The sequence below is a fragment of the Pongo pygmaeus genome, chromosome 3 (assembly GCF_028885625.2).
Source record: "Pongo pygmaeus isolate AG05252 chromosome 3, NHGRI_mPonPyg2-v2.0_pri, whole genome shotgun sequence".
Lineage (NCBI taxonomy): Eukaryota > Metazoa > Chordata > Mammalia > Primates > Hominidae > Pongo > Pongo pygmaeus.
Window position 1 is genome coordinate 39,509,692 of NC_072376.2, and position 23,099 is coordinate 39,532,790.

Below are 23,099 nucleotides of genomic sequence, written 5' to 3' on the forward strand. Positions count from 1 at the left end.
TCTCTCACCTCAGGCTCCTGAGTAGCTGGGATTACAGGCGTGCGCCACCACTATGCCCAGCTAATTTTTATATTTTTAGTAGAGATGGGGTTTCGCCACGTTGGCTAGGCTGGTCTCTAACTCCTGACCTCAGGTGATCCACCTGCCTCAGCCTCCCAAAGTGCTGGGATTACAGGCATGAGCCACCGCGCCAAAAAGTGTGCATTATTTAATCTGTATTATATTACAATGTAATTGTCTCTAATATAATTGTTTTAAATCTCTATTAGATTGCAAAGTTCTTTGAGCATATTAAAGATTTTTTTTTACAAAATATTTCTGATATGCAGTACATGCTCAAATATTCTTTGTAGTAAGTGAAATTCATAGCGTGGATCATGTAAATAAGTTAGATTTACTAAGAAAATACATAAAATACTTAATATTTAAAAGCATGCATGTAATAGGTAAGTAGTTGTTAAACAACAGGCTTTAGGACTTTTATAAATAAGCCTAATATGTCCAATTACAGATATTTATGTATTTACTCAATTCAGCAAATAATATTTATTTGATGACAGTTTATTAGCTTGGTTTATTACTGTTTTCCTGAAAGAATAGGATTGCATGTCTCCATCATTCAGACTTTTTGCTACTACAGACTTTGGTATGTTAGTAAAATATTAATTTTTAAAAAATAACATGAATATTGTACATTTAAATTCTGTTCAATGCAAAATCCAATATAATTTTAGCTGGATTTTAATAAAATTATTAAGTCTGTTTTCTCTGTCTATATTTTTGTTGTTGTTATTATTCTTGTTGTTGTACAGTTGAAAATGCTATGGATTGTCTATTAGAATTATCTGCCACTGATACCAAGATAGACGAATCATCTTCACAAAGTTTCGTTGCTTCTGAGAACCAAGTAGGTGCAGCAGAAAGTGAAATAATGGAAAAACGTCCTGAAGAAGAGAGTGAAGATTCAAAAATGGATTCATTTTTGGACATGCAGCTAACTGAAGACCTGGATTCCTTAATACAGAATGCTTTTGAGAAATTGAACTCTTCTCCTGATGACCAAGTATACTCATTTTTGCCTTCACAAGATGTTAATAGTTTTAATGACTCGAGTGAGTTTATAAATCCCGATTCAAGTAATATGACTCCCATTTTTTCTACACAAAATATGAATTTGAACAGTGAAAATTTAGAGAATTCTGGTTCTACTTTAAGTTTAAACCCATTACCTTCACATTCAGCTTTGAACGAGTCCAAGTGTTTTATAAAGGATAACACATTGGCTTTGGAAAGTAACTACCCAGAAGAGTCTCTTCTCAGTAGTTCTTTAAATGTAGCAAGTGACTCCATCACAGGTTGCAGCAGTCTCAATCGAAAACAGAAAGAACTTTTAGAATCTGAGTGTGTTGAGGCTCAATTCTCTGAAGCTCCTGTAGATTTGGATGCCAGTGAACCTCAGGCTTGTTTAAACCTTCAAGGGCTTGATTTACCAGGTACAGGTGGGGATCAGAAATCTACTCGGGTCTCTGATCTGTTTCTACCTTCCGAAGGGTTCAACTTCAAGCCACACAAACATCCTGAACTGCCAACTAAGGGGAAGGATGTGAGTTACTGCCCGGTACTTGCTCCTCTCCCCTTACTGTTGCCTCCTCCGCCACCTCCACCGATGTGGAATCCAATGATTCCTGCTTTTGACCTCTTCCAAGGAAATCATGGCTTTGTAGCTCCTGTTGTAACCACAGCTGCACACTGGAGATCTGTCAACTACACATTTCCACCCTCAGTTATTTCTCACACTTCCCCAACAAAAGTATGGAGAAATAAAGATGGAACAAGTGCTTATCAAGTACAAGAAACCCCAGTTTCTCAGGTTGTAAGAAAGAAGACATCTTACGTTGGACTAGTTCTTGTTCTTCTGAGAGGTCTTCCGGGATCTGGAAAATCTTTTTTGGCAAGGTATGAGGTTTAATTGGGTTTTAAAAAAATAGTATAATGTCTGAATTTGAACACAAGTGTGAATAAATAGGCAAAATGCTTTGCTTAGTAGAGATCTTTAGTAACCCCTAAAATGTTTTCTTTTTACTAAGGTTTCCTAACTTTGTGTAGCTAATAACACTGTTTTCTCTGGAAGTTTTTTTTATTGAATCCCTTCATCTTGGAATATCTCTTTGAAAGACAGAAGAAAAAATTAAAGACAATTCCAAAATTGTGAGCCATTGATGTAGTAGAAGAGAGCTAATTTGAGTGGGAGAAAGATGAGTTCAGCTTTGATCACAGAGTTAAAGAGATATCATTGATCTTGATTTCATGGAATGGAAGTCTTAAATACATTAATTTTACTGGTAGTTGGAAATTCAGGATTATAGAATGTTGTTAAATAATGCTTTTAGAAATGTGTGATTTGAAGGAAGAAAGTATAGGATGACAACTGGTAGTCAGAGAACTTCAAGTTTTCAGGGACTTTTCTGTTCCAAAATAGAGTACCATCAGTTATTTGATCTCATATATACACCTTTATCCCTTCCGTAGTTAAGGTAGGCTGTGAGTGCCTTAATCTGGGAGACAGGAGTCAGTGTTAGAGGCAGCTTTGTAATGGTTTCAGTGGCACTCCTTGAAGAGTATTGTTTTCATAGTCCCTCTCTATCCCTGCTTAACCTTTAAATTCCAGAAGATTTCACCTAATCTATTTTATATGCTAGTTCTTTTTTTTTTTTTTGAGACGGAGTCTTGCTCTGTTGCCCAGGCTGGAATGCAGTGGCACGATCTCGGCTCACTGCAACCTCCGCCTCCCAGGTTCATGCCATTCTCCTGCCTCAGCTTCCCGAGCAGCTGGGACTACAGGCGCCCACCACCACGCCCAGCTACTTTTTTGTATTTTTAGTAGAGACGGGGTTTCACTGTGTTGGCCAGGATGGTCTCGATCTCCTGACCTCGTGATCCACCCGCCTCGGCCTCCCTAAGTGCTGGGATTACAGGCATGAGCCACCGCGCCCGGCCTGCTAGTTCTTTTTCTTTTTCTTCTTCCAAATTTTAACCATTAGCCTTCTAACATTATCAGTTGGGTCTCTATTTGATCCTGGGTGTATCTAGTCTAGTCTTAATGAATATGCATAGACAACTGGAGAATGTCCTTCATAAACTTATTTTTAGTTTTTTTTGATATCTTTTCTGTGTCTGGGTTTCTCTGCTGGTAAATTTCCACATATTCTGCTGATACGCTTATAAGCATATTTTTCAGTAGACATGCAGGCTTTTCTAACTGACTTAATAGCAACAACAACATAAAACAATTTAATATTATAGATGTTACTGTCAGTCATGGCAGTGTGTTTCATGAAAGAGATTGGACTGAAAGGTGGTACCTTAGAAGGCAGTTGAGCTGTGAGACAAGTTTGAAGAACTAGGTTTCAGGGGCCTTTAGAATCAGAGGCAGCTACAGTGTGGGTAAAGAAAAATGTGCTTTTCACAAGGTATAAACTTAATATTTTTTGAATGAAGAGAGAGAAATAACAGGGCGAGTGTTGAGACATAGAACCTGCGTTGTCTTGAAGAGAATGGTCTAGTATTCAAACCAAAGGAAAACGATGGATGCAAAAAGCCTTTTCAGTTTATTGGAAAGAAGGTCATGAATGGATATCTGAGAAACAATTTTGTTGTCCTGTAAGGACAAAAGGGTTTAACAAGCTCTGATGATGGAGTTAAAGGAAGGAGAGAAGTTGGGTAGTAGTTGAAAGGGGTCCCAAAGTGTAGTTACAATTTTTTTTTTTTGGTCAGAGTCTGACTCTGTTGCCCAGGCTCTTGTGGAGTGGTGTGATCTCAGCTTACTGCAACCTCCACTTTCCCAGGTTTATGAGATTCTCCAGCCTCAGTCTCCTGAGTAGCTGGGATTACAGGTACCTGCTGCCACCCCCAGCTAATTTTTATATTTTTAGTAGAGACAGGGTTTCACCGTGTTGGCCAGGCTGGTCTCAAACTTTTTTTTTTTTTTTTTAAAGAGACGGTCTTGCTTTGTCACCCAGGCTGGAGTGCAGTGGCATGTTCATAGCTCATTGTTGCCTTGAATTCCTGGGTTCAAGCAATCCTCCTGCCTTGACCTCCCGAGTAGCTAGGACTACAGGCATGGGCCACCACACCTGCTCATTTTTAAATTTTTTGTAGAGACAGTCTTGCCAGCTTGCCCAGGCTCATCTCAAACTCCTGGGCTCAAGCAGTCTTCCCACCTCAGCCTCCCAAAGTGCTGGGACTATAGGCATGAGCTACCATACCCAGCCTAGTTAGAATTTTTAAAGATAGCTGAGATATATACATGTTTAATGGTAAGAAAGGAAGTGTCAGAGAAGGGAAAGCTACAAAGAGAAGAGGATAAACATAGGAATTGGGATCAAATGAGCATTCACTAGAATGTAAGCTCCATGAGTGCAAGCTTTTTTGTCTTTTTTTGTTCATTGATGTATGCTCAGTGCTTAAAACAGTGCCTGGCACTTAACAGATGCTACAGAAAGGGACATATATTTTCAGAAAAGGATAATTAAAAATTTGCTAATCTTCTAACCCTTATAAAGATTTTATAGTTAAGGATAAAAGGTCTTTGTAACATTAAAAACAAGTTTCTGAATATTAATTTACATAAAGCAAAATAGACCTGCCTTAGGTCAGATTTTTTTTGGAATTAAACTTCTGCTTAGAGTATTTGCAGTATGATCTGTTTGAATATTACAATATGTTTATTCTTTTATTTATCTATTTGTGTTTAATTTTTTTTCTTTTTTTTTTTTTTGAGAGAGGGTCTTATTCTGTCACCCAGGCAGGAGTGCAGTGGTGCAACCTTGGCTCACTGTAACCTAAACCTCCTGGGTTCGAGTGATCCTCTCAACTTAGCTTCCCAAGCAGCTGGGACTGTAGGTGCACACTACCACACCTGCCTAATTTTTGTCTTTTTTGTATAGTTGGGTTCTTGCTATGTTGCCGAGGCTGATTTTTACTCTTTTATTTTATTTATTTATTTTTTTGAGACACAGTCTCGCTCTGTCGCCCAGGCTGGAGTCAGTGGCGCAATCTCAGCTCACTGCAACCTCTGCCTCCTGGGTTCTAGCAATTCTCATGCCTCAGCCTCCCTAGTAGCTGAGACTATAGGCGCATGCCACCATACCTGGCTAATTTTTGTATGTTTAGTAGAGATGGGGTTTTACCATGTTGGCCAGGCTGGCCTTGAACTCCTGGCCTCAAGTGATCCGCAAAATGATAGTACTTGAATAATTTATTTTGTTTATGACTTTGGAAAAATTAGGAGAGAAAATTTAGAAGAAAAAATAATGAAAATTATTTCATTTGTCTTTCACAGGACTTTGCAAGAGGATAATCCAAGTGGAGTCATTCTTAGTACTGATGATTATTTTTATATAAATGGACAGTACCAGTTTGATATAAAGTACTTAGGAGAAGCACATGAATGGAACCAGAATCGTGGTAAGAACAGATAGTCAGATTCTGGGTAACGTTATGAGTAATATAAAGAAAAAATTCACTTAGTATTTGTTTGTGTGTTTGTTTTTGTTTTTTGAGACAGGGTCTCGCTATGTTGCACAGGCTACAGTGCAGTGGCATGATCTTGGCTCACTGCAGCCTTGACTTCTGGGTTCAGGTGATCCTCCCACCTTAGCCTCCCAAGTGGCTGGGACCACAGATGTGCCACCATGCCTGGCTAATTTTTGTATTTTTTGTTGTCCAGCCTGGTCTTGAACTTCTGGGCTCAAGCAATCTGCCTCTCTCAACCTCCCAAAGTGCTGAATTTGCAGAAGTGAGCCACTGTGCCCAGTTAAATTGGCTTAGTATTTTTTTTTTTTTTTTCGAGATGGAGTCTCACTTTGCGCCCAGGCTGTAGTACAGTGGTGCAATCTGGGTTCACTGCAACCTCTGCCTCCTGGGTTCAAGTGATTCTCCTGCCTCAGCTTCCTGAGTAGCTGGGATTACAGGTGCATGCCACCACACCTGGCTAATATTTGTATTTTTTGTAGAGACGGGGTTTCCCCATGTTGGCCAGGCTGGTCTCGAACTCCTGACCTTAGGTGATCCGCCTGCCTTGGCCTCCCAAAGTGCTGAGATTACAGGTGTGAGCCACCGTGCGTGGCCTATAACTGTATAGTATATATAAAATTTTAACTATCATTAACATTAATTCTTATGTTACATAGTAAGAGGTGAGTTTGTCTTACAGGGTTGTTATAAGGATTCAAAGAGTTAATTTTTGTAAGGTAGTTAGAATATTGTGTGGCATATTTAAGTTATCAGTAGGGATCTTTTGAGAAATAAATCTAATTTTCTGCTTGGGTCTCAGAATAGCTGTAAGGAAATTGCAGTTGTTTCCTATGTGTCTTTTTTTTTTTTTTTTTTTTTGACACAGTATCTTGCTCTGTCACCCTGGCTGCAGTGCAGTGGTGTGATCTCGGCTCACTGCAACCTCCGTCTCCCACGTTCAGGGGATTCTCATGCCTCAGCCTCCCAGCCTGAGTAGTTGGGACTATAGGCGTGTGACACCATGCCGGGCTAATTTTTGTATTTTTAGTAGCGATGGGGTTTTGCCACATTGGCCAGGGCCAGGCTTGTCTCAAACTCTTGGCCTGAAGTGGTCTGCCTACCTCGGCCTCCGAAAGTCCTGGGATTACAGGTTTGAGCCACCATGCCCAGCCTGGTTACTGCTTTCTAAAATGGAATTTGAACCACAAGAAATGGAATTTGACCAGTTAACCACTGGTTTTCCTTAGATTGGTTTACTCTTTTTTTTTTTTTTTTTTTTTTTTTTTTGAGATGAAGTCTTGCTGTGTTGCCCAGGCTGCTGGAGTGCAGTGGCGCGATCTCGGCTCCGTGCAACCTCTGCCTCCTGGGTTCAAGCGATTCTCCTGCCTCAGCCTCCTCCTGAGTAGCTGGGATTACAGGCGCGTGCCACCATGCCTGGCTAATTTTTGTATTTTTAGTAGAGACGGGATTTCACCATGTTGGCCAGGCTGGTCTTGAACACCTGACCTTGTGATTCACCTGCCTTGGCCTCCCAAAGTGCTGGGATTACAGGCATGAGCCACTACGCCTGGCGATTGGTTTACTTTTTTATGGAAGATAGTGTGAGAATAAAAACGACTCTCTAAACTGAATCTGTGGGGACATCATAGGTAAAAATTTAGTTTCCTGGCTAGCATAACTGTCTATTCAGTGAAGATAGTTTTATCATTAAATGTTTATTTGCATAGTTTGAATTTTCTATGGAGAATCTTATTAAGATATAGGGACTGTATTTTCCTCAGGTTTTTTTTTTTTTTTTTTTTTTTTTGGAGACAGAGTCCTGCTCTGTCGCCAGGCTGGAGTGCAGTGGCGCGATCGCGGCTCACTGCAATGTCTGCCTTCTGGGTTTAAGCGATTCTCCTGCCTCAGCCTCCTGAGTAGCTGGGACTACAGGCATATGCCGCCACGCCCAGCTGATTTTTGCATTTTTAGTAGAGACAGGGTTTCAGCATGTTGGCCAGGATGATCTCGATCTCTTGACTTCGTGATCCGTCTATCTCGGCCTCCCGAAGTGCTGGGATTACAGGCATGAGCCACCGCACCTGGCTCTCAGTCTTTTATGATAAGTGTACTGTAAAGGTGATTCTTGGGTTTGCCATCTTCAGACATTGTTAAATTTTTATATATTCTTTTTTGAACTAGAGATTAAGAATTCAGGAATCTGAAAATGCCAACATAACTAAAACCAAAGGAGGCAGTATGATTTGGTGATGAAGATCACCCTTGGATTCACCAGTTACTAGCTATATGATCTTGTGCAAGTTATTTATACTTTCCAAGTCCCAGTGTCCCCTTTGTAAAAGGGAATAATAATACTTAACTCCCAGGATTGTTGTGAAAGTTAAATGAAGGTAAAAAGTGTTAACATTGGCTGGGCACGGTGGCTCGTGCCTGTAATTCCAGCACTTTGGGAGGCTTAGGCAGATGGATCACCTGAGGTCAGGAGTTTGAGACCACCCTGGCTAACATGGCGTTACCCCATCTCTACTAAAAATACAAAAATTAACCGGGCATGGTGGTGCACACCTGTAGTCCCAGCTACTTGGGAGGCTGAGGCAGGAGAATTGCTTGAACCTGGGAGGTGGAGATTTCAGTGAGCCAAGATCCCACCACTGCACTCCAGCCTGGGTGACAGGGCAAGACTGTCTCAAAAAAAAAAAAAAAAAAAAGTGTTAGCATGGTTCAGCATGCCCTTACAACAGCAACAATAATATATGTTAATAGGCAGAATTCATTTTAAAACTGCTTTGTTAAGACAAAATTCATGTGCCATACAAATAATCCATTTAAATTGTATAATTCAATAGTTTTTAGAACTTAATATTCAGGGCTGTGCATTCGTTAATACACTCTATTTAATTTGGCTTTGCTGCAACTTTTAGAACACGCTAAATTTTAGAACATTTTTGTCGTCTCAGAAAGATTCTGTACCTATTAGCAGTCACTCTTCATTTCTCTCCAGTCTGTGTTTTGTCCCTATAGATAATTTGCCTGTTCTGGATATTTCCTACAACATGTGGACTTTTGTGATTGTCTTCTTTCACTTAGTATAATGTTTTCAATCTTCATCCATGTTGTAGCATGTGTTTCATTCCTTTTTATGGATGAGTAAGATTCCATTGGGTGGATATATCACATTTTATTAATCTATTCATCAGTTAATAGACATTTGAGTTGTTTTCACTTTTTGGCTATTAAGAACAGTGCTGCTATAAACAAACACACATGTTTATGTCTAACCTTTTTAGGAACTGCCATGCTGTTTTCCAAAGCAATCACACCTTTTTATGTTTCCTCTAATAATTTATGAGGGTTTCAACTTTTCTACATCCTCACCAACACTTGTTATTGTCCGTTTTTTTGATTATTCCTATTCTGGTAGGTGTGAAGTGGTATCTCATTGTGGTTTCAATTTGCTTTTCTCTGATGGCTAATGATGTGGAACATCTTTTTGTGTGTTTATTGACCGTTTGTATGTCTTCTCTGGAGAAATGTCTATTCATATTTGCTCTGTCACTTAGACTGGAGTGCAGTGGCACGATCTTGGCTCATTGCAACCTCCGCCTCCTTGGTTCAAGTGATTCTCGTGCCTCAGCCTCCCAAGTAGCTGAGATTACAGGTGCAGGCCACTACGCCTGGCTAATTTTTGTATTTTTAGTAGAGACGGGGTTTCACTGTGTTGGCCGGGATGGTCTCGAGCTCCTGACCTCAGGTGATCTGCCTGCCTCAGTATCCCAAAGTGCTGAGATCATAGGTGTGAGGTACTGTGCCCAGCCTCCTTTGCCCATTTTTAAATTGGTTCTTTGTTTCTTCATTAGTGAGTTGTTAGAGACTGGGCAGAACTTTGAAAACTTCCAAATAAATTACTTGTAAGACTTACTTGTTGTGGTACATCATTAATTTCCTGTATGGTCTAATTCCTTTGGAAGAAAGGTAAGACAATCCCTTGTGCAATGGTGTATTATAATGTTTTCTTTATTTCAGATCATTACATTGTGTGTGTGTATATTTGTCCATTTGTTTTTGTTGTTTGTTTTTAAACTTTATTTTTGAATATTAGATTTATGGAAAAGTTGCAGAGATACTATGGAAAGCTTCTGTATACCCTTCACTCATTTATCCTTCGTGTTAACATCTAATATAACGAGGATACATTTGTCAAAACTAAGAAATTGTTTTATTGTTACTAACTAAACTCAAGACTATAGTTTGATTTTAATTTTTCTACTCAAGGTCTTTCTCTCTTGCTTGACAGTCTTAATATGTGGGGGTTTTTTTGAGATGGAGTCTTACTCTGTCACCCAGGCTGGAGTGCAATGGCATCGTCTCAGCTCACTGCAACCTCTGCATACCGGGTTCAAGTGATTCTCCCGCCTCAGTCTCCTAAGTAGTTGGGACTACAGGCGTGTGCCACCACACCTGGCTAATTTTTGTATTTTTAGTAGAGACAGGGTTTCAATATGTTGGCCAGGTTGGTCTCGAACTGCTGACCTCATGATCCGCCTGCCTTGGCCTCCCAAAGTGCTGGGATTACAGGCGTGAGCCATCGCTCCTGGCCTTGTTTTGTATTTTTTAGGCAGAGTCTCACTCTGTTGCCCAGGCTGGAGTGCAGTGGCCTGATCTTGGCTCACTGCAACATCTGCCTCCTGGTTTCAAGTGATTCTCTTATCTCAGCCTCCTGAGTAGCTGGGACTACAGGTGGGTACCACCACGCCCAAATAATTTTTGTATTTTTAGTAGAGACGGGATTTCACCATGTTGGCCAGGCTGGTCTCAAACTCCTGGCCTCAAGTGATCTGCCTGCTTTGGCTTCCCAGAGTGCTGGGATTATGGGCATGAGCCACCATGCCCAGCCAACCCATACTTACTTAATTTTTATGTCCTCAAAGGGATATTTAGAAGTTGAGCAGTGAGTAAAAGCACATTGTGTTTTTCAAATTATGAAAAGATCAGATTTTTTGAAAATCATAATACTTAATATTGTTGTTTAAAAAATGATTTTTAATTATGTTATGTTTTTCAGCAAAAGAAGCGTTTGAGAAGAAGATATCTCCTATAATTATAGATAATACAAACCTACAGGCATGGGAAATGAAACCATATGTTGCTTTGGTTAGTACCATAAGTTGTCATAAGTTTCTAACAGTTTGTATGCAATTATTGGGGAACATTAATTATGAAAGTGAATCTGAAGCACTTAAGAATCTCAGAACCTTGGATAGTCTGTAAATGAGCTTTCGATGGTCTTCAGCAAAATGAGGAAATTAGGCCATTTAGCTGAGTTTTTCCATAAAGGTAGAGTTTTAAATTCTGAAATTCAATTTTTGAACTCTAAGATTGTTTTGTTTTTTGGGGTCTTTTATGAAAAGGTAGTGGTACTAAATTATAATTTTATTTTTTTGTTTGTACATATGTTATATATATTTATTTCCTTTTCCTCATACTTGGCAGAATCAAAATTTGTTGGTCCTTTGTTTTTCCCCAAATTTCTTTTGAAATTTTGCTGTTCTGAGAAATTCAGCATTCTGTAAACTCAGCTATTTTCTTTGAATTTGCCAGATTTCTTTTAATGTTTAAGTCCTTTCCCTTTACCTGACCTATACCTAATCCTCTTGCCCTTCTTGCTCTTTTTTGTCCACCTTTTTTTTTTCTTTCTTTTTTTTTTTTTTTTTTTTTTTGAGATGGAGTTTCGCTCTTGTTGCCCAGGCTGGAGTGCAATGGCGTGATCTCGGCTTACTGCAACCTCCGCCTCCTGGGTTCAAGCGATTCTCCTGCCTCAGAAACTGAGAAACTGGGATTACAGGTGCCCGCCACCATGCCCAGCTAATTGTTTATATTTTTAGTATAGACAGGATTTCACCATGGTGGCCAGGCTGGTCTCGAACTCCTGACCTCAGTTAATCCGCCCACCTCCGCCTCTAAAAGTGTTGGGATTACAGGAGTGAGCCACCATGTCTGGCCGAAAATTCTTTATCTTCCTTTCTTAACATTTTTTTTTAAGAACATTGTCATTAGCACATGTAGAATTTAAAAAATTACTGTGTAGTATTTTCATCTTGTGGTTATACCTTCACTTATTTAGTCAGTTCTATATTAATAGCCACGTAGTTATTTGTATTCTTTTGCTGTTACAAATACTGGAAAACTGGCTATCCTGGCATATATCTAATGTATGTATTATATAAATAAATGCTCTTATATAAGTATCAGTAGCATAAATTTCTAATAGTTAATTGCTGGGTTAAAGTGATTGTATATTTTGCCATTTTAACACACTCATCAAGATTAGATAATCTTTACATTTTATATGCTATAAATTTGGAAACAATAATTTTAATTTCTTGGAAATACCTATTTTAAAATGTTTTTGTCTTTGTTGTATGTAGTCTCAGAAACACAAATATAAAGTCCTTTTTCGGGAACCAGACACATGGTGGAAGTTTAAACCAAAGGAACTTGCAAGGTAAAACTTGGAGGCTACCTAACATGCTTTTTATATAACGGCAGACAGACAAGGTCCGTCTAGATTTTTCCCCTTGTAAATGATGAATGAATTGATTAGATTGTAACTTAATTTCTATTGCTTACAGCTTTTTGTCCAGTTTTATGAAGAGTTTCTTTGTCTTTCTAAAATTGAGTTAATTTACAGTAAAAATTCCCCTTGTATTATATACTCAGTATCTTATTACCTTTTTTGAGTTTTATTTATTTATTTATTTGTTTATTTATTTAAATATAGAGACAGGGTCTTGCCATGTTACCCAGGCTGGTCTTGAACTCCTGGCCTCAAGTGATCCTCCTGCCTCTGCCTCCCAAAGTGCTGGGACCACAGGTGTGAGCCACCATGCCCAGCCTGTACTTTATTACTTTGAATCATATGTTAATATCTAAAACTAGAACAGACCCTAGGATTTGGCACACCTGAACTATGTGCTACTGGGAGGGGCGGATTGTTGTAACTGCTTAGTGATTTAGAGCACTGGAAGGTAGTACAGATATAGAGATGGCAAAGGTAGCAAATTATCCAGCTGTCCAGATATCTCACTCCATGCCTGCCTCCCACTATGGCTATACTTTTTTCTTTATTCAGTTGCTTGACTTGAATAAAAATGTTAGTCAAGGCATGAACATACACTGTGTTTTGCTTTGTGTTCTGTACTTCCATAGAGATAGCCCTAACTTCATTTTGGTTAGGCTATTTTTTTTTTCTTGGCAATTTCAACTAATTTTAGTACTAAAGGACAACCTAATTTTAGTGTATTCACAGTGTTGTGTGATCATCACCCCTGTGTAATTTCAGAACTTTTCCATTTCCTCCAAAGAAGCCCTATACCTACAAGCAGTTACTCCGGTTCCCCCCTCCTCTTGGGAACCACTAATGTGTGTTCTGTATTTATGGGTTTTCCTGTTGTGTATACTGCATATAAATGGAACATACAATATGTGGCTGTTTGTGTCTGGAATCTTTTCACTTAGCATAATGTTTTTAAGGCTCATCCATGTTGTAGCATGTGTCACTATTTCCTTTTCATTTCCTTTTGATAGATTACTGAGTTTGGTTTTCTGATATTTCATTTAGAATTTTTGCATCTTTATAAATAAATGAGACTGACCTACAGTTTTTTTATTCCTTGACTTGTCTTGCCTGACTGTGATATCATAGTTTTAGGATCATGAAATTAATTGGGAAGTATCTTCTCTTTTCTTCTTTTCTAGGTTTATCTAAGTTTGAATGTTAGAATTTACTTTAAAAATTCTTTGGATCTGATGTTTTCTTTGTGAGAATGTTTAGTTGGAATTTTTCCATTATAGCAACATTTCCAAATTTATTAAGACTTTATTAAAGCAATTATAGTAGTCTCTTACTGTTTACACATCTACTGTGTTAGCAGTTAAGTTCCCTCCTGCAATCTTAGTATGTTTATATTATCTTCCTTCTTTTTTCTTTATTATTCTCATCAGAGATCAGATTTTTTAATTAGCCTTTTCAGATAAACAAGTCTCAGCTTTATTTGAACTCCATTGTAAGTTTTTTAATGTTTAATTAATTTCTGCTTCTCATTATTCTACCTTTATTGCTTTAAAAAATCAATTTTGCTTTTTTTATTCTCTTGTGTTTTAAACTTCTCTACCTGAAGGTTTAGGTCATTTTCTAATATGACATTTGATGTTAAAATTTCCCTATGTATGCCAGGTGTGGTGGCTCCTGCCTGTGATCTCAGTACTTTGGGAGGCTGAAGCAGGAGGATTTCTTGAGCCCAGGAGTTTGAGACTAGTCTGGGCAACAGAGTGGGACCCTGACTCTACAAAAAATAAAAAAATTAGCTGGGTATGGTGGCGTGCGCCTGTGGTCCCAGGTACTCAGATGCTGAGGTGGCAGGATTGCTGTAGCCTGGGAGGTCGAGGCTGTGATGAGCTGTGATGGTGCCATTTGCACTCCAGCCTGGGCAACAGAGTGAGACTCTGTCTCCCAGTAAAATAAAATTTTCCTATGTATTATTTTAGCTGCTCTCAGAATTTTAATATATAATACTTTATTTTTTGTCTTTTTTAGTTATTTTCTAGTTTGCATTATGATTAATTTCGTTCTTTAACTCTTGGGTTATTTAGTACTGTGTTTTTAAATTTCTGAACAGATGAGTGTTTTGTCTTTTATAAAAATTGGTTTTCAACTTAACTACAGTAGGTCAGGTGGTGTAGTTTGTATGATACTAATTCACTGATATTTTTAAGATTTTTTTGGCCTAGTTAAGTGTTGATTTTTAATACATTTCATATTTGCTTGATAAGAATGTACATGATTACAATGTGTTAATATATCCATTAAATCATGCTTATTGTTACTCATATCTCCTGTATTTGAGAGATGAATGTTGAAATCTCCCTTTATTATGTTGAACTTGTGGTTTCTCCTTATAATTCTGCCTATGTTTGCTTTATATATTTGGAGGGTAGTTTTTGAAATGTATACAAGCTTAAGATTTTTATATTACCCTAATTAATTGAACCTTTTATTATTTTCTAGTGATTTTCTTTTGTCTTTAGTAGTGATTTTTGTTGTAAAGTGTAATTTACCTAATATTGATAGACCTACATCAGCTTCCTTTTAGTTAGTATTTGTTATTTCTTTTTTCATACTTTTACTTTGAGTATTTTTATGTTCGATGTATCTCTTGTAAGCTTGATGGCTGGATTTTTCGAAATCCACTCTGTCCACCTTGACTTTTAACTGATAAACTTAGTTCTTTTATGGCTATTTTGGTTATTCATATAATTGATCTTGTTTCTTACAATTATTCATATAATTGATCTTGTCTCATTCTGTGCTTTTTGTTCATCTCACCTTTTCTGTGATTGTTCTTCTATTATAGAAAATGATGTAGTTGGATTTTTTTCCTATCATGCCTTATTTAAAATTTTAAAAATTGTTCCCAAATTTTTGTATTAAATTTTTTTCTTCTCTACTAATTTGAAAATCGTATATACTATTTTTGTTCTTTTAGTGGTTACCTTGCAAGTTTTATCATGCAGACTTTAAATCTAAAGTCAAAGCATTTTCTTGGCTTTCCTCCTCACGCATACAAAGACTTTAAAACATTTTAATTCTGACACTTGCCTCCCTCTCAATTTACGTGCTCTCATTGTCCAGAATATACAGGTAGTGTTTGTTTTCACTTATTCATCTAGTTATTGCTTTCTGCTTCATTTTTTCTTGCATCATATACCTTTCATCTGGGAATTTCCTTCTGCCTGATGTTCATCTTTGAGAATTTTGTTTACAGTAAGGGTCTGCTTGGTGTCAAATTCTTTTTTTAAAATCTGCAAATCTTTTTATTGCCCTCATTCTTGTAAGATACTTTTGCTGGATATGTATATTCTATACTGACAGTTATTTTCTGTTGTTGAAGATAACACTTGACCCCCTTCTGACTTACATTATTATTGTTGTTAAGTCAGCTGTCATTCTAATTGTTTCTTTGTAGATAACTAGTTTTAAAATGATTTTTTAAAATTTCTGGTTGCTTTTAATATGATCTCTTTGTCTTTGGTGAATGACAATTTCAGTACTATGTTTCTAGTTATGGATTTCTTATTTTTTATCTTGTCTGGCATTTGTTGGCTTCTGAAATTAAGGAATTGGTGTTTTTCATCATTTCTGGAAAATTCTCCGCATTTTTCTTTACATTGTTTCCGTCCCATGCATTCTCTTCTCTTTCCGGGACTTAGATTAGATGTTTACTAGAACTTTTGGCTCTGGCTCTTATGACTCTTAACCTCTCTTTCATATTTTCTATCTCTTTGCTTCTCTGTGATCTGAAACCAGACAAGATCGAGGTAGGTAAATATGAAAGCCAGATTTGCCCAACTGGCAAATGCATATATTATCCCTGGGATCCAGTCACAAAGCCTTGAATTCAACCCAAGACAGGAAAAGTTGCAATTGAGATGTTTTCATTAAGACCAAACCTTTGAGGGGCTAAAGCATAACATCTGGCCTCCTGGCAGGTATAAACCTAGATGCTGTGTGAAAGTACTCGGAGTTGAAGGCCTCAGAATTCTCATATATTAAGTTCAACCAAATATGAGCTTACAATAAAAAACATTTTTGAAAAAGGGACCATGAGTGAAAACACAAACAACTAACTTCATATTTGAACATGTAGAAACTTCAAATACTAGAATTTTTTTTCTTTGTTTGAACTTAAAGTGTATAATTTAAGAAATCCTTAATGAAATGAAAATTAGAATCAAATTGTATATATTGTGGTCACAATAAAGCAGCTTTGATATTCTTATCTATTAGAAATATATTATTGTTTTTCTAGACATATGTTCTGATTTTTAAAAACTTAATTATCAATATTCCTTCAACCCTTTTCTCCCCTGGAATTTTCAGGCGTAACATTCATGGGGTAAGCAAAGAAAAAATAACAAGAATGTTGGAACATTATCAACGTTTTGTTTCAGTGCCAATTATTATGAGTTCTTCGGTTCCAGAGAAAATTGAACGTATTGAGTTGTGTGCATATTCTTGTGAGGATAGAAGCACTAGGTAGGTTAAAATGCCTTATGTATGAAATTCAATTTGAAATATAATTTTTAAAAAGTATAATTTTGGAGCTTGTGGAATCATTGCTGATAAACTTTAAAAATAAGGTGGACTTGGCTGGGTGTGGTGGCTCACACCTGTAATCCCAGCAGTTTGGGAGGCCGAGGGAGGTGGATCACCTGAGGTCAGGAGTTCGATACCAGCCTGACCAACATGGAGAAACCCGTCTCCACTAAAAGTACAAAATTAGCTGGGCTAGTGGTGCATGCCTGTAATCTCAGCTGCTTGAGAGGCTGAGGTAGGAGAATTGCTTGAACCTGGGAGGCAGAGGTTGCGGTGAGCCGAGATCGCACCATTGCATTCCACCCTGGCAACAAGAGCGAAACTCTATCTCAAAAAATAAAAAAATAAATAAATAAGGTGGACTTTTGTTATTTTTAAGGATTTACTTATAGTCTTACCTGGGGTGGGATATATGTAGTTATCAAGAGAAGTACAAGTTCATATGAGAGATGACATGACAGTTCTTTTATTGTCCTCAGTTTTGTGAGTCCATGATTATGCTATGAATTCTCCTGCCAGTTTTATGTGACACTCGCTGCTAATCCAGTATTTCCCTTATCTTCTCGCTGTTATTATTTTGTATCCACTCAAATCACTTCTTAATTTCCTTAAGTTTTAATGAAAATACTCTTTCAAGCTACTGTTATAAAAATCATTAACGGTACACTTTTACCAAGTAATACAAGTCATGGCCTTCTGACAGTTTGCAATCCAAGGTAGCACTGATTCTGTTTAGCAACGAAGACACAAAAACAATTGAATAAATAAAAACAGCATTAATTGACAGAGTAAAGAAGAAACCAGAGGTCTGAGTTATCCATATGTTATGATGGTAAGGGATAGAGAGGCTCTGTTAAAAAGGAGTTGGGAATGGGGAAGAGAAAATTTATAAATGCTTTTTTTTATTGAGAAACAGTGTTGCAAAGTGGTTAAGAGCATGGACTCTTGAGCTATATTTTCTGGGTTCAAAAAGTCCCAAAGCTTTGTAATCTCTGACAAGTTACAAAATCTTTCTGTACTTCAGCTCTTCATTTCTAAAATGCCAGTAATAACACTCTGCTCATAAAAATCTTATAAGGATTATGAATTAGTACATGCAAGGGACTTAAAGTAGCATCATCTAACACATAGAAAACTCAGCGTTAGGTATGATTTCACTTAGGAAGGCATCCTGCGAGAGTTGGGACTTCGAGCACTCCTGAAGTTAAAAAAAAAAGGAAATGTGTTGACAAATTTAATCAGGAAAAATTAACTAAAGTTGAGAATATAATGATTCGCACAAGTGCTTTGAGTCTGAAATTAACATTAAATATGGCTTTAAAATATCTTACCAAATGACATTTCAAATGAAAGCTCTTTTTCTCTAATTTCTCTTAATCGGGCAAATAGCATTGGTTGGCCCTTTGTGACTTTGTAAATGAAGCTTCCTCTGTATCAGACCTATTTTACATATGCTTAGCTATGTAAAACTAAGGTCAGAAAGAAGCCAGGAAAGTGGTGTCCTCTCCTGGGAACAAATTCAGAGCTTTAACTTTAATGCATAATTAACACCTAAACTGAAAGTCTCATATGTACTATTCAATTAAAAAAAAAGTTTGAGTGCTTCATATATGCCAAGCATCATGCTAGGTAATGGGGTTACAACAGTGTAATGTGTTCATAGTGTATTAGAGAAAGATCAGAATTAGCTTTTATAATTTTAATGTAGTTTATTTATAAAATTTTCAGAATAACTGTTAAGTGCCCTGTCTGTCAATTAATGCTTCTTTAAATCATAGTATTGATGGCAACATTAAGAGACTTTCTCATGATACTCTTTAAAATAATCTTACAGCCCAAGAGACAATGAAGATATTATCTCTGAAAAAGAAAATATTTTATCTTCATCTCTGAAGCATCTAGAGTTCATTGAAGAGAAGAATCTTGATGTAACCAAAGAAACAGTGTTACCTGAGAATGTTACGTATCTCTCTAATGCAGATTTAAACAAAAGAAGAAAAGAAATAAGTGATACGAATCCTAGCATTCAAAGTGCTTTTATTCTGGAAACTCCACACATATATTTTTCTGACTCTGAAAGCAAACTACAGGCAACAGACAAAAGTGAAGAAGAGCAAATAGAAATGGTGGCTGTAAAAGGGTATAGTAAAACTGACACAGATAGTTCTATGGAGAGAGTGTCACCTAGTATTTGCTGTAGTGAAAATAATCAAGAAGACTGTGATCTTGCAAATACTGGACCACTTCAAAATGAAAAATCCTCACCTGGTGAAATAGTGGAAGAAAGAGCAACAGTAAAGAAAAAAGCCTTTGGGAAACAAAAAAGCAGATCGACTTTGGAAAAGTTCCCAAGACATGAGCTATCAAATTTTGTTGGTGACTGGCCAGTTGATAAGACTATTGGTCAGAGGACAAAAAGGAACAGAAAAACTGAAAAAACTTCATCCGTACAAAGTGACAAAAAGTATAATTACCCTCAGTCACACAAATTAGTTAACAGTGTATCTGTGAATATAGATTGTATCCAGCAACGAGGATCTCCACATGAAAGTGTAGAGGATGGCAGAAAGTCACAGTGTGATGATGCTTCAGAGCCACTCGATAGCTATAAATATGATGCTTATAAAAATATTGAAAAAAACTCATTCAACATTATGGGTGACTGGCCTTCATCTGATTCTTTAGCTCAGAGGGAACACAGATCAAGAATGCCAAAGACTGGTTTAAGTGAGCCCAACCTAGAAATTGGAACAAATGACAAAATGAATGAAATATCCTTATCTACAGCACATGAGGCCTGTTGGGGCACAAGCTCTCAAAAACTAAAGACATTGGGTAGCTCCAATCTAGGAAGTTCTGAAATGCTACTCAGTGAAATGACCTGTGAGAGTCAGACTTGTCTAAGTAAAAAGAGTCATGGGCAACACACATCATTGCCTCTTACTTTTACCAATAGTGCACCAACTGTTTCTGGAGTAGTAGAACCACAAACGTTAGCTGAATGTCAAGAGCAAATGCCTAAGAGAGACCCTGGAAAAGAAGTAGGCATGTGCACCCAGACTGAACCACAGGATTTTGCTCTTTTATGGAAAATAGAAAAGAATAAAATTAGCATTTCAGATTCTATCAAAGTATTAACAGGAAGATTAGATGGATTTAAGCCGAAAGTTTTCAATATTAACACAAAATCAGATGTTCAAGAAGCAATTCCATATAGAGTAATGTATGATAAAAGCACGTTTGTTGAAGAAAGTGAGCTTACCAGTGCAGATGAATCTGAAAATCTTAACATTCTTTGTAAACTGTTTGGATCCTTTTCATTAGAAGCCCTGAAAGACTTATATGAGAGGTGTAATAAAGATATTATTTGGGCCACAAGCCTTTTGTTGGATTCTGAAACTAAGTTATGTGAGGATACAGAGTTTGAGAATTTCCAAAAATCGTGTGATGGATCACAAATAGGGCCTTTTTCTCTGGGGTTGAATTTGAAAGAAATTATTAGCCAGAGAGGAACTTTAGAGAATTCTAATTCTCCTGTGCCAGAGTTTAGCCATGGGATTGGTATTAGTAACGCTGACTCACAGTCTACTTGTGATGCAGAAAGAAGAAACTCAGAGCAGGCGGAAATGAGAGCTGTCACTCCTGAAAACCATGAATCAATGACAAGTATATTTCCCAGTGCTGCTGTGGGTCTAAAGAATAATAATGACATACTTCCTAACAGCCAGGAAGAACTTTTATATAGCAGTAAGCAGTCCTTTCCAGGTATTGTAAAAGCTACTACTCCTAAAGATATGAGTGAAACAGAAAAAAACCTAGTAGTCACAGAGACTGGAGACAACATACGTTCTCCTTCACATTTCTCTGATATTTTTAACTTTGTATCTAGTACTTCAAATCTTGAATTAAATGAAGAAATTTATTTTACTGATTCTCTTGAAATGAAGAGAAATGAAAATTTTCCAAAGGATTATGTGAAATTTTCAGATGAGGAAGAATTTATGAATGAAGATGAGAAGGAAATGAAGGAAATTCTAATGGCGGGAAGTAGTTTATCAGCTGGAGTTAGTGGGGAAGATAAAACCGAGATATTGAATCCCACTCCAGCGATGGCCAAATCTCTGACCATAGACTGTCTGGAATTGGCATTACCTCCTGAACTGGCTTTTCAACTTAATGAATTATTTGGTCCTGTTGGTATTGATTCAGGTAAGGAAAAAGTAAATGACCATGTGTGTGTCTTTGTGTGACTAGACTACAGAGGGTTCTATTTTGTTTTTTTTTTTCTGAGATGGGGAGTCTCGCTCTGTTGCCCAGGCTGGAGTGCAGTGCCTCAATCTCGGCTTACTGCAACCTCTGCCTCCCAGGCTCAAGTGATTCTCCTGCCTCAGCCTCCAGAGTAGCTGGGATTATAGGCATGTGCCACCATACCTGGCTAGAGAGTTCTATTTTGATTGTAAAATTATATTCTATGTTAACTGAAATGCAAAAGTAATTTTATGTTGCCTAACTTCACATGGTGCCTTATTTTTGACACATTTCTGGAGGACTTTAAAAAATACAATAGGAAGAAATAGAGAATATTTATATGGAGTTTGTATTTATCCCATACATAGTTTGAACGTTTTCTCTGGTATTTACTTCACACTTAATTGTACAGATGAACCTTTTAAAATCCTTTGGTGCTACTCCAGATACATTTAAGACAAGATTAATTTTTTAGAACATATTTATTGAAAAGTCTTGACTAATAGAAATGAATAAAGTAAACATATTTAGACTCATGGAAAGGAATAACTTAGATTTACTGTGAAGCTTTGTATTACTGCAGTAGTCAAGAAGTGTGAAGACAGTAACATAGCATATAACATAAATAAAAATACTCTAAGATTTAGTAAATAGAAGCATAAGTTAGGAATTAATAATACAAGTTAGTTTTGTGATGCATGAGGTGGTTTAGTATGTTTTCTGCAAATATATAATGAGTAATGATTACATTTTCTTCCCTCCCCCTTCCCCCACAAGGGTCTCTAACAGTTGAAGATTGTGTGGTTCATATAGATCTGAATCTGGCGAAAGTGATTCATGAGAAATGGAAAGAATCTGTAATGGTTGGTAGGCTTCTTTCTATAAAGAGCTCCTTTTTTGTCCATTTTGAACCTCTGAATTTCAGTAAAATCTACCACATAATATTAAGGAGTTCTATTGAATTTTGACATTGAGATGGAAGAGTTCTATTGAATTTCGACTTTGAGAGAGAATGGACTTGTACCACTGAACAGATTACTGTCTTTTTTTTCTCTCTTTTCAGTAGTTTAAATATTTCCAGACAGCCAAATTATATAATTAGCAATGGAGCTCATTGTGATTGTTGATTTTTTAAAATCTTTTTTCTATTTTAGAGACAGTGTCTAGCTCCGTTGCCCTGGTTGAGTGCAGTGGCACAGTCATAGCTCACTGCAGCCTTGAACTACTGGGCACACGATCCTCCTGCCTTAGCCTCCAGAGTAGGTAGGACTATACAGGTGCCTGCCACCAGACCTAGGTAATTTTTTTTTTTTTTTTTTTTTGTGGAGGTGAGGTCTCACTATGTTGCCCAGGTTGGTTTTGAATTCCTGGCTTTAAGTGATCCTCCTGCCTTGGCCTCCCAAAGTGTTGGGATTATAGGCATGAGCCACTGTGCCTGACCTGTTTATTTTTTTAAGAAAAAAAATTATAAACAGTGAGTTTTTCACTCCCAGAATTAAAGACTTCAATGCTGATTGGTTAAATTTCAAAGACAGTTTTTAATTTATTTAAAAATTTTTTTTCAGACCGTTCTTCATAACAAGAAATTTTTTTTAAAAATGCAGTATTTTTACCATTCTAGAAGTGGAAAAAATATGTAGCTGTAGTCATACTACATAATTTTTATTATCTAACTTTATTGTTTACTTAGATTGAGTAAGAATGGTTTACAGTTATACGAGGAGAAATGATTTCTAGAGAAAAATAATATAACCTTGTATCCTTGTTTACTAATGCACTCCCTGTTTGCCAATCTCTTGCCTGGCTTTTGTGTTTAGGAGCGACAAAGACAAGAAGAGGTGTCTTGTGGCAGGTTTATGCAAGGTAAAGCACGTGTTTTTATTTCTAATGTCTTAATGTTGAAATTTGGTGTGTGTTTGAATTTTAACTCATTCTAAATTACTTCCACAAAATACGGTACCCACAAATTTTCATTTGCAAATAAAAGTTTTATTTATTTATTTAGAGACGGAGTCTTGCTCTGTCGCCCAGGCTAGAGTGCAGTGGTGCCATTTTGTCTTACTGCAACCTCTACCTCCTGGGTTCAAGCAATTCTCCTGCCTCAGCCTTCCAAGTAGCTGGGACTACAGGTGCGCGCCACCACAGCTGGCTAATTTTTGTATTTTTAGTAGAGATGGGGTTTCAC

The 23,099-nt window shown here is 37.1% G+C and overlaps 1 protein-coding gene across 10 annotated transcripts in view; it reads left to right on the plus strand.

The window, feature by feature from the left end:
• Positions 1-23,099, plus strand: part of N4BP2 (NEDD4 binding protein 2) — a 102,002-nt gene that overhangs the window by 48,857 nt on the left and 30,046 nt on the right. For all 10 annotated transcript variants that reach the window (XM_063664483.1, XM_063664481.1, XM_063664484.1 and 7 more), the window contains 8 exons: positions 813-1,956; positions 5,342-5,466; positions 10,577-10,665; positions 11,940-12,016; positions 16,451-16,606; positions 18,501-20,875; positions 21,692-21,777; positions 22,732-22,777. In XM_063664483.1, the coding sequence (XP_063520553.1) occupies positions 813-1,956; positions 5,342-5,466; positions 10,577-10,665; positions 11,940-12,016; positions 16,451-16,606; positions 18,501-20,875; positions 21,692-21,777; positions 22,732-22,777 (4,098 nt within the window). The remainder of the gene's footprint in view (positions 1-812; positions 1,957-5,341; positions 5,467-10,576; positions 10,666-11,939; positions 12,017-16,450; positions 16,607-18,500; positions 20,876-21,691; positions 21,778-22,731; positions 22,778-23,099) is intronic.